Source organism: Bidens hawaiensis, unplaced genomic scaffold (assembly GCF_021521415.1).
Source record: "Bidens hawaiensis isolate Kalapana, Puna unplaced genomic scaffold, B.hawaiensis_p1.1 tig00026425_1, whole genome shotgun sequence".
Lineage (NCBI taxonomy): Eukaryota > Viridiplantae > Streptophyta > Magnoliopsida > Asterales > Asteraceae > Bidens > Bidens hawaiensis.
Genome location: NW_027494252.1, coordinates 88,538 through 100,817, shown reverse-complemented (window position 1 = coordinate 100,817; position 12,280 = coordinate 88,538). Strand labels below are relative to the sequence as shown.

General features: G+C 37.4%; 1 protein-coding gene across 1 annotated transcript; it reads right to left on the bottom strand.

Moving 5' to 3' along the window:
* Positions 1-9,276: 9,276 nt before the first annotated feature.
* Positions 9,277-11,693, bottom strand: LOC143573438 (putative galacturonosyltransferase 10). The gene is made up of 2 exons (XM_077058318.1): positions 11,499-11,693; positions 9,277-10,874 (listed from the first exon to the last, which is right to left on the bottom strand). Exons 1-2 carry the CDS (start codon positions 11,655-11,657, stop codon positions 9,432-9,434), a joined length of 1,602 nt encoding a protein of 533 aa, XP_076914433.1. The 5' UTR covers positions 11,658-11,693; the 3' UTR covers positions 9,277-9,431.
* Positions 11,694-12,280: the final 587 nt, after the last annotated feature.

Genomic DNA, 12,280 nt, shown 5'->3' with positions numbered 1-12,280 from the left:
ATCCATTAACATTTACGATCTTATAAAGAAAGTCAATGTATTATTTATGCACTAACATCTTTAAAATAATATAACGTATTTTAGAATCTCGTAACTACAAAAGACTTGATCACAATAGTACGTATCCTAATATATTTATTTTTTAACATGTATCCAAAATAAAAAAAAACAATGTAATTGTAATGGTTATTATTATTATTATTATTATTATTATTATTATTATTATTATTATCTATAAATGCTATTTTTATTTATTTCTTTGCATGGTTATTCCCATTGTATTTCATGTCATATTCATGATAGCTAATTCATTAAAAACTGGATATAATTTGTGTAATGTCTATATTTAGATTATAATACATAACTATAAAATAATAATACATAATTAAAAAAAATGAATACTTTCGATCCAACTTAAATCAAGTTTCATTTAGCAAAAATCATATATGGTATTAGTAGCCTTTTATTGGAAAGCATGTTCTTGATTTTGTGCCAAGTATATATTATGTATCATCACTCAACAAACGTGGGTGGCACTAGGGCCTCCAAATTGTTCATATACAGATCGATAATAATGAATCAAATACGAACTCCACCCTTGTTTATTGATTTTCTAAATTAACTAATTAAAATCTATAAACAGAATTGAAATGTAAAGCAACTGGATTTATATAAAATTTTTCAAATGATTTGGATTAGAAAACTGGAATGCGCGCCAAAGAAGTTCGAATTTGTGATGTATTTGGTTGACGAAATAAACATACTATAGCTAGATTTGTAAATATATTAACAAAAACTGGAATGCGGTGGGAGAGGTGATCGTGGTGGCGGCTGCTGCACTATGTGGAGGTTTTGGAAGTGACAATTGTAGCGGTTGTGGTGCTGGCTAGATGACGATGAAATCCGTGGTGGTGATGATGGTGAGCGGTTTAAAACTTCAATATTTTTATTGAATTCAAGGTACTTGAAAGAAAATGTTAGAATTCTTTTACTTGAAAAAGGAACTCATTCCCATCCTTATTCCACAACCCCGGGCTATTCAAAAACACCATTCGATAAAAGCTTGAATAAAGCTAGCTAAAAAAACTTGATTTTAAACGACCTGATCCGAGCTAAAAAAAACTCATTTTGATAAAAGCTTGAATAAAGCTAGCTAAAAAAACTCATTTTTGTAGCCTAGCCAAGCTCGGCTCAACTCGACTCATGGCCTGGCTCATTTAACTTCGAGCTTGAGCTTAGCCGAGCTACCTCATATAATTTCAAGCTCTAGCTCGAACCCATGCTGGCTCGACTCGTTTATAGCCCACGGGTTGTTGACCATCTCAAGTTTTTTGATGGGCCAAAGTGAATAATAAAACAAGGGCCCATTTTATTTAAAAAACTGTTTCTAATGGTAGGCTGTATAGGTGATCAAATCGGGTTGGTCAAAGGAACCGGAACCGGTTCACCGGTTCCATTAGTCAACATCACTGTTTAAACCGGTTCCATGGTCGAACCGGTTAGGGAACCGAACCGGTTCTCCAACCCTCGGACCCGGAACCGGTGGAACCGGTTCTGACCGGTTCCTAAACCGGTTCTTACACTGTAACCGGTTCCAACCGGTTCCAACCGGTTCTTACACTGTAACCGGTTCCAACCGGTTACAGTGTAAAATATTATTTTTTTTTTTCGTTTTTCGTTTCCGCTGCTTGTGTAGGTGATGATTTGTGTTCTTCTGATTTCTGAAGAGGCTCATGCTACTTTTGTTGTTCACCCACAGAGCAATGGTAAACAACATATTGAACTTAATGCTATGAGTGTCAGCGTGTTTGAATTGATTAGTCTGTATCGTGTATCGTGTAATGGTGAACTTAAATCTGTATCGTGTTACATTTGTTGAGTTTGCTATGTATTATAGTCTTTTGGCTTACGCAAGTCAAATGCTGAATTATAATCAAGAGCGGTGTTATACGATTCGTATTTGTATAACATGTTAAATAAAAAAAAAAATTAACATAAAATTCATTTTATTTACTTTAAGAAGTTCAAAAAAAAAGTTACATGTTTTAAAATATTCAAAAACAAACTAACAAAACATTAAACTTATAAATATAAAGTTGTGACATATTATTTCTAGAAAAGCCTTCTTGTTCGTCGTAATTATTGAGTGGCGACTTATTCATCAGAATTACTTGTAGAAACGCCTTCTTGTTCGTCGTGCACTCGAACATCAAGTGGTGTTTCGTCTTCCAGAGTGGTTACGTGTTGAACACGATCGATTGAGTCCAAGTGATCCTTCAAGCAAATGCACATCTCCACCGACTCCGAATTCAGTCTTGTTCTTCTCACCGATATTACCCTGCCACTAAGAGAAAAAGCAGATTCCGAAGCTACCGTAGAAGCTTAGGCGGTTAGTAAATCACGGGCCATGGTGGCAAGAATCGGAAACTCGGTTTCCTTTACCTTCCACCAAGCCAAAACATCAAAAGTGCCATATTCCTCTTCGGATAAACCGGTAGAGAAATCATATGCACTATACCTTCCTAGTTCGCTTGAAGGGGTGTTACCCCTTTGTTTTTTAGCCGTTACGTTGCGAACGGTGTTCATAAGCCTAATCATGGGGACTCGTACTCTAGTAGCACTTGAACTTGATGAAGACCCCCCGGCGTAGGCATGTGTATGTTTGACCCATATTTATTTATATAAAAGTCATACATAAATTTAAAATTCAAGTTAAAATCATTTTGTGCCTCTGTTGAAAAGTTTGGGTCAACTTCATGCATATCTAAGGCTGAAAAAATTTCGTCTATCACACATTCAACCCCCGTAACATTTAACATTGGGTTTAAAGCGGCGGCGCAAGTAAAAATCGGTGGCAATTCAAGAAAGTATTTTTTTAATTTAAACTTCATTGGTAATATGATGTTTGAAAACATTGGACTTTTATTTTCAAATTCTTTAAGATTGTTAACGATTAAAAGTAACTCCGAAAGAACCAAGGGACTTGTCGGATAATACGTTCCCGATAGTTTCGTAGTTGATGTTTTAAAAACTTCAAGAAAAGTCGATAAGTCATTGATAATTTCCCATTTCTCATTTGAAAAGGGGATTGCCAAATCATTCTCGGCAAGACTAGAATGAAACATTTGTAAAGTTTCTCTTTGTTTCAAAGCACTTTGAAACATTATGCAAGTGGAATTCCATCGATGAGGTACATCCCAATTAGCTCCCAAAGCTTTTCTTCCCGTATCTTTACAAAATTTTCTATAATCCATTTGTCTTTTTTTACTTTTCTTAAAAACTTCATGTAGCATTACTCTAAAATCGTTTATAACCGATGTAACCTCATCCGAAGCAAGTCCGTCTTGCACGATTAAATTAATGATATGTGCAACACACCTTGAGTGAAAAAATACACCATTGCAAATCGGCGTATATTTTAATTTTAATTTATCAACCGCCGATGTATTATTCGACGCGTTATCAAATGCAATTGAAAATATTTTATTTTCTAGTTTATAAGTTTTTATAACATAATCTAAAATTTCAAACAAATTATCTCCCGTATGTGGATACTCAAAGAGTTCGAAAGCAATGGTGCGTTTCATCATTTCCCACGATGACGGGTCTACCCAATGAGCGGTGACACAAAGATAAGATTCGGGTAGACCATGTGGAGCCGACCAAACATCACTAGTTAAGTTTATTCCCGTATTTATATTTTCAAAATATGCAATTAGTACCTCTTTGGCCTTCTTCCACAATTTTAAACAATAACGTTTAAGAGTATGACGACTTACGTGAGTGTATTGTGGTTGAAGCGTATCTCGAATCATGGCGGTTAAACGAGGGTTGTCGAAGTGGCTAAACGGCAAAGCTTCTTGAATCACAAACTTCGCCATACGATCTTGAACTCGATCAATTTGGTATGTAAATATTCCGCCTTCACTATCCATTTGCGTTTGTTGCGACTCGACGTTCTGTTTCAACGCCCTGCAATACGGTCTTTCGATGTGTTTCTTCAAATTTGAATTCGAAAGTGGGTTTAAATAAATCCCACAAAACTTGCACCGAGCCTTCAATGAATGGTCACTCAATTCAACCAAATCCCAATTGCACCAAATCTCTTGATTACGATTATGAGGTACAATACGAACGAAACTTGGTCCGGCGGTGGAACCTTGACCAACCGATGATTGTGAGGCAGCCATAACAACAAATATGAATATAGAAGAAGAGAAAACAAGAGATTAGAGAACTCAGAACGTTGTAATAGCGTTTTTTTTGTATTTTTTTGCGTTCGGGTTTGCGTTTTGAGTGTTGTGATGAACCCATTACACCAAATACCTATTTATACTAGTAGTGGGGTGTTTGGGGAGCCAAAAAACGGCCATTTTTGACCCCAACGGTCAAAAAACGGCCATAAAACCGTTTCCCAACTGCTAGAACTACTCCAACGGCTAGAACCGGTTCCGGTCGAACCGGTTCCAGAACCGGTTCCGGTTCGGTTCCGGTTCCTACCCGGTCCACCTCCAAAAATGTCAAACCGGTCCCGGATCGTCGGGTTGAAACGGAACCGAACCGGTTCCTACGAAAAACGGGTAGGAACCGGTTCGGTTCCGGTTCTGTTCCACCGAACCGGTTCCAGGAACCGGTTTTGTTGTCCACCTCTAGTAGGCTGCAATCCTCACATCAATAATCTCAAAGCCCAAATTATCTATACATTTGAAATTCTTTTTTCAAGAATTTAGGATCCAAGGGGCACAAAACTTGCATATCAGTTCCAACATAATCGAGCGAATTCAAACAAACTTGGCCAAGGATTTTAGCAACCATATAGTATCCATGGAAAATGGTTCAGATTACACCTTGCTTATCTGCCTAGTTAATTATTTTGCTACAAGCAGAATTTTGGATAGTTTAGTATATACACAGGCTGGCATAATATTCAAACTTGAAGTGATCATAGACGATATATGGCCAACAATTATGAATTGGGCTTACTTTTCCATTGTAATTAAGCTACATAAACATCTGTTGTCTTTGCTTATCTGATGAATCCATGGCCATAATGTTACACCTTAAAATTTTCTCCTGAATCTGTTTAAGCACATGATTTGACACAAAGAAATATATATTAAAGCATAAATTATGATAGTCAAATAAGTAGTTTTAATTAACTTATAAAGTGATAAAGAAATTAGTTTTTACCTCTAATGATGAAATGGTACTTAAATGCTCAATGCATTCTTGTAGCAACAACTTCTCCTGAGTTACAACCTCCGCTAGTTCCAAAAGTATGACCATGGTTTCATCAGTCTTATGTCAAATAGATTTGAATATTAACATGTTAGCTAGAAAGCATGCAAATTGAACACAACAAACTAGGAATAAATTATATACAGCTAGCTAGCTTACAGCCGGAGAAACTGAAGACAACACTGACTTGATTGAGTCAGCCGTATCTGATGTGTATTGGAAAGCTGTTGTAGCCGATTCAAGATCCACCTATCCATATAGAAATTGTACGTACTTTTGAGTTGTTAACTTTAGGAACTTTCATTAGTTGTTAGTTAGATTACCTTGGCTCCTTCATTAAGTGGTATCATACAAACAACTGCGTGCAAATAGTCTTTCATTACAGAAACGTCTAACATGTGTCTCCTTTCAACTTCTCCCCATGCCTCCAACATTTTAGTCTGCACAAATTTGTATTCCATGATTAGACGTAAATTTCCGTGTCATTAAACCATATGCACGATAATATAAAATTAGTTACTCACTTGGGAATGTAGGATCAAATTGAGCTTCATTTCTAGTTTCTCTTTCTGTAGTTGCAACCTTTTTGTACCACTGATTGCCTCAACTTTGCCACACCCTCATATCCACATAATAACTTGTTCTACAATAAAAAAAACATACACTTTAAAGAAGTTCAATAATTCAAAAACTAGTCATCTATATAACATCTAATCCCACACCGCTTTAAACAGGTGCCCGGATAGAAGCCGGACGAGCCACCCAAATTAGGCCAAATAAGCCTTTCGGACTAATAAATTTCAAAGATGAATATTGTTCAAACGGACGTTCTGACCAATAACTTTCAAGGTTTGACTTCTTTTTGGTCAAAACAACTTTGTGAACAGTTATTTGATGGTGTGAAATAAAGTGGGGGCAGTGTAGCTATAGCACGGCCCTTTTAAACTTAAAGTGTAACCTTTTGTTTACCTCAGATTGAGCAGCTATGTTGTCATGAACATGTTGTGCTCTAGCATTCGCATACCTCCATCGCATCAAACTATTCTGCAACATTCGCAACCGATGAACATTCTCTATATTCGTACCTGTACCTGTACCTGTACCCGTACCCAAAGGAGAATGCAACTTCGACCCTCTTTTCTTACCCTTGATCAAATCCAGACCAATATGCAGAATATTCCTTTTACTCGAAGTAGGCGGTTTTGAGCTGGAAAACGACGGTGATCCAGACCACGATGGAGAAGACTCCCATTCCGATCTTGGAGAAGAAGACGAGTTCACCCTTTTCATGGCGGCCTTGATCGTAGAAACCTTAGGAGAATTATAATTATAGTGATGCATGGAGGTTTTAGAACTCAATGTAGGCGCCATATATGAGGCGGTAGAGTTTCTACCAAGTGTTAGCGGAGAACCTTGATGACTACTATTATTCTGATAATACGACGATCTTCGACGAAGGGCGTTTTCGTCTACTGATAATCTCCCAGGAAGTATAACCTCCTAATCTGTTGATTGTGCAGAAGATATAGAAGAAGATGAAATGGATGGTCTTCCGGCCGTATATATAAGTTTTAATATTTTAGTTTTGGAAACCATGTTCTCCGAATAACTTTTTTGTCTGCTAAGAACGGGCGATTGTTTTCGTCTTTGGTTACTGGCAAGACTGGTTGATGAATTGTCATGGTTATTGTATTTCGAAGCCCACGAATGAATCCGGTGTGCTTGTGTTTTAGTGGTACGGTGGGTGAGAGGTAACGGGAGTTGACTTCACGGGCTTTTGTTGCCGGCGAGTCTCATCGGAGATCATGGTGAGAGAGTAAAGTGTGAAATTTGAGTGCGAGAAGAAAGTTGACTAAAGAAAAACAAACCTTCCGCTCAATAAGTGCCGGCTAAGGTGCTGTTTGTTTTTGCAGACATAAACTGTCTGCAAGCTGATTTCATCTGTTTTCATGTCTGCAACTGAAGATGTGGTCTGAAGATCTGCAAGCTGAAAATATAAGACTGTTTGTTTTTATAAGCTGATACTGTCTGCATAACTGTCAAACTTATCTCACAAGATAGAAGTCATTTATTCAAGTTACATCTAGTTTTTAGTCTTTGCTTGCCATGCCGATTTGGTTTTGGTGGGTGGTGGAAGGTGGTGGTGGTGGTGGATGGTGGTAGTGGCGGCGGACGGTGGGTAGTGGCGGTGGATGGTGGTGGTGGACAATGGGTGGTGGTGATGGATGGTTTTGGTTGGTGGTGGACGGTGGTGGTGATGGATGGTGGTGGTGGTGGGTGATGGATGGTGGTGGTGGCGGTGATGGATGGTGGTGGTGGTAATGGATGGTGGTGGTGATGGATGGTGGGTGGTGGACGGTGGTGGTGATGGATGGTGGTGGTGGTGGCGGACGGTGGTGGTGATGGATGGTGGGTGGTGGACGGTGGTGGTGATGGATGGTGGGTGGTGGACGGTGGTGGTGGCGGTGATGGATGGTGGTGGTGGCGGTGATGGATGGTGGTGGTGGTGGCGGACGGTGGTGGTGATGGATGGTGGGTGGTGGACGGTGGTGGTGATGGATGGTGGGTGGTGGACGGTGGTGGTGGCGGTGGATGGTGGTGGACGGTGGCGGCGGGGTACGGGGGTGGTGGTGGCGGCGTACGGTGGGTGGTGGTGTTGGCGGACGGTGGTAGGAGCAGTGGATGAGAGGGTGGCTGCAAAGGGAGAAGAGTAGGGTTTTTTTGTGAAGATGTTTTAAGCAAGATTTCCTTGCTTTTCTTTTAAGATGAAAGAAGATAACTTCAGATCTGTTTTAAGAAAAAAAACAAACAGTCTTCAAGGGTAATGTCTGCGCGCCTGCAGACATTAGCTCCCTTGAAGATGTTTGAAGAAAAAACAAACACCCCCTAAATGGATAATAAGCCACCGGGGTTATGAAATTACAAGATTGTCCTTGTTAGTTGTACAGTGCTTGGTTTGGTCTGAGGGGTAGTAGTGGAGTTTCACTTGGTTTGAATGTTTAATATAGGAGCTTAGTAAGATTTTGAAGTTTTAAGAAGCCGGCGCCACGTGCCAAAAACCAGCCAATGAGAACTCACCACGTGTACATATTTTTTAACCTTGAGGGGTAATTTTCAAATTTGAAGTTGTGAATTTTGTCATGTTTTAGACGAATAATATGGCAACATTTGAAAATGATTTGAATTCAATAAAATTTATAATTGGTAATTTAGCCTGAACATGCATATTTTTTGCGTTTGACTGTTTACACATTATTTTATGTTTCTTCTTCTTCTTTTTAAAACTGTAGTGAAGCTTTCAAGGTTTTTAATAAAACGGTGACAAGCATAAATCAAAGGAAAATATCACATCAGCTAATTAACCATTAATGCTTTGATGTTAACTACGAATGTCTTTGATAAAAAGCACTTGAAAATATAAGTTTTCTCTTACTTACATGGTAGTTATTAAACTATTAAGTTACATATGCATGTTCCCCTTGTCGAGAGGTTGGCAATTAGCTAAAATGTATTCAAAATGTAACTAAAACTAGTGATATACAGATATTCAAAGTAGCAAACTTACTATGAAACTTGAAAGTCAGAGGTCTCTTGTTCATTAATATACTTTTTCACTACTTATTTTTTCTATAAAGAGTAAACGGTCAAAAAAAAACTTGTTTTATCTTAGATTTGTGAGTTTATCGCCGCCAATACAACTAATGTTTCAACAGAGTATCATGAAATATACGTGTCATCAAAGTAAAAACGTGAAATTTGTTTTAAGGAAATCAGGTTTAATAAAAATCTTCATCCAAATAACGCTTAGTTGTTTGATTTTTAAAGGTCAATAACCGGTATAAACTGTACGCTTTATGCTATGTTTAATATATACTTCCTAAGATTTGTTTTTGTAAATAATATTCTGTCTTATTGCTTCCAATAAAAAGGATAGTATAGATAAAGGGGAATAGAAATATTTTCTAACACTATACTTGATATATATTTTTATAGTTTGTTAATTCCAGAAATAAAGTTCGGAGTATATCTACCAATCTGTTTTGTGGAAATGAAAATAATATAAAAGGGATTTAAAGTCTTGATACATGACTAATATAAGTAACATCATGATGACCCATACAGTATACAAAAGTAAATTATACACTAGACTAAATAACATAAACTTTAAACGACAAACAAAAGCCCACCTAAAATCAGTGAAAATTGCATCTTTCCAACATAGGATGAGTGTAATCAACATATTTCTCCCATAAAGGCTTGTACTTTTCCATTCCAATTTTCAACCAAGGTTTTGAGTTCCCATTAAAGTGTAACACAGCTCCACTTTCAATCACCTTAGGTTCAACATTAGTATACCCCAAACCTAGTACATGCCACTTGGGATCTAAAGGCTCAGTCAATCCATAAAATGTAAGAAGTCCGGGCGGCAGTGTCCCAAGCTTCCACAACGTCCGGTCAACGTTCTTTTCTTGCCAATAATGGTAAATCCCAGTGACATTTCTTTTCCTCCACTCAACCAAATCAAACACATTCATCCCAAAAGCCCACCCGCACGCATCCGGATCAAAATGTGATCTTATTAACGGATGAGAATAGTTTAAATACTTGTGATATCTATGAAACGTCTCCATACATGTTTCAACTGCACCGTTAACATTACCTTTTAAATCAATACTAAAAAGGCCAGATAAATCCTTTTGAACCACGACATCATCATCAAGAAACACTAGTTTCTTCAATGAAGGAAAGACTTCTGGTATGTAAAACCGTAAATGATTCAACATTGATAGATACTTAGGGTTTCTGAACTTAATTGGAGTTTTCCCACCGTCATTACTTCCAGAAAAATAATAACTTTGGGTTTCGGAATCTTGTAACTGTTTAAGAACAGGGACATATGAGGCATTTAACCAGGTGAAATCTTCAAACTTTTGAACATCAACAGTCACCCCACGAAAACTATTCATAGTAAACCATGCTTTCATTGCAGCATAGTTGACTTCATCAGTTACAAGATGGAACACTAACCTTTCAGGGTGTAAGGAGTTTGAAGCTGTTGAATTGATCACAACTGACGTGGCAAGAATGTTGTCTGAGAAAACACAGAAGTGATAGAGATCGTTGTCTTTTAATTTCATGCTGACTTGCCCGTTTCTTGAAAACTTTTTCTGTAAATCCGGTTTCTTAAACCATTCGGTTGTCAAACGGACACCAAGACAGTAGAGGCTTTTAGGGACTTCTTCAGCAGCTATTTGACCATATTTGTTACTTTTATCAGTAACAGAACTCATTTGTTCTTCGAGATCTTGGATTCTGGCTTTTAGTCTCATGATCATTGTTGAGCTGTCATAATGAAGCTGCTGGGCTTGAAAGAGTAAAAGGGCCATGTCTCTAACAGCAGTCTCTGATTCTCTAAGTGTTAACGGAGACCGCCTTAATGCAGCATTTGAAAGAAGGATCTGAGAGTTTCGGATTTGAGCACTCAATTCCCATGCAAATTGTAGGTTGTTGCTTTCTTTTGCAATCACAACAAATGCTTTTGCTAGTGATATTTGATCATTCAGTTGCCTTGTGATTGAATCAGGGTTTAACATTTCAGCAGTCACATTAAGGCCCTCTATGGTTTTATCATTCCTCTGCATAGCACAAAGTCAAAATATGCATGTTAAATTAAGTTGTTAACTATCGTAACTTCTATTAACAAAATCTTAGAACTTATTTTAGGACTATATTCTTCATTCAGAAAGAGTTATTACTAGAAAAGAAAAAAAGCAACTAGGGCAGTTCAAACTGCTCAACGCCTTGAAAAATGCTCGATTCGGTCTGTAAATGAGCCAAGCACGAGCAAAGGTACGCTCAGTTCGGTTCAGTTGGCTCAAATACACACACACACACAATTTTTAAACCATGCTAAACTTTCCCTCTTTCCGTCACTTTCTAAGTTTCATTTGCTCGCTTCAAGTTTTCAGGCTACTAAAAGTTTGGTTTCAGGTACATTATATCCAACTTCTTCAAACTCGTTCCATATAGAAACTTTCAAAGTGAAAAAAAGAGATAAGTAACGCTCGATTCTCAACTGAAAAAAGGCACAGTCGACTCGATTGGTAAATGTGTCAATGAGTCAAGCACTAGCTTGAGGGTGCAGATGAATAAGTCATCTCTTGATTTAGCATTCACTATTTATATGTTCCTTTGATTATGCCATAAATAAATTAATAATAATAAATAAATAAATAAAATCTATCTGGAATTGAAATGACCTTAGACAAGAGGGATCTGGGTCTAGGTTGAGTGGTCTCACGACTTAACAAAAGAATCAACATGAAAACCGCCAAGCCACATAATGATAATGTTAGCCAGAACACATTCGAAAACCGCCGCCTCACTTGCCGCCTGAACTCCGGCCTTTGTCTTCTCATTGTGTTCCTTCGTTCTATCTTTTTAAAATCACATCCAATTGAACACAGAGGTGAAATCAAACTAGGGTTTGTATGTATCACCCAATGAGCAATCACATTCACCCAGCAGCGGTCGAGAGAGATCTAGTTTAGTTGACTGCAATCTTTAGATTGGATTACTCATATAGTCCTTCATCTTTTTCCAACTTTCATTTTTAATACTTTACGGTTTTACATATATATAGCTAGCATGTGTCATACCGGATTCAAGAAATTGTATTCAAAAGAAAAAAGAATTCAGATGTGTAGAAAAATATACATGAACAAATTTAAGTCGTGTAAGCTGATTTATCGTGATATATTTTAATATTTAATCTTGGAAAGTTACAAAAACTATTAGTTAAGACTAGATAGGTTACTGTTATAAGCTTTGTTAGTCCCTTATCGGAACATGGTTGAGTTATTCTACAAAAGCCAACAAAAATGAAAAAATGTGAGAAGTCATAATTAATTGACATGTGTCAAGTAGGAACCAAAGGAAAAAGGGTATAAAAGTAATAGTACGCATTTTCTCTCTTCACATGTAAGTCACATGTTAATTCCTCTATCATTTTTAAACGTCTATAACTTTTTCATATGATCTT

What these genes read in the sequence shown, in the direction of transcription:
- LOC143573438 (XM_077058318.1), bottom strand. Translation starts at nt 11,657, where the DNA reads ATGAGAAGACAAAGGCCGGAGTTCAGGCGGCAAGTGAGGCGGCGGTTT. An exon ending in CCAGATCCCTCTTGTCTAAG is followed by an intron (nt 10,875 to 11,498) that starts GTCATTTCAATT and finishes TGTGCTATGCAG; the next exon opens with AGGAATGATAAAACCATAGA.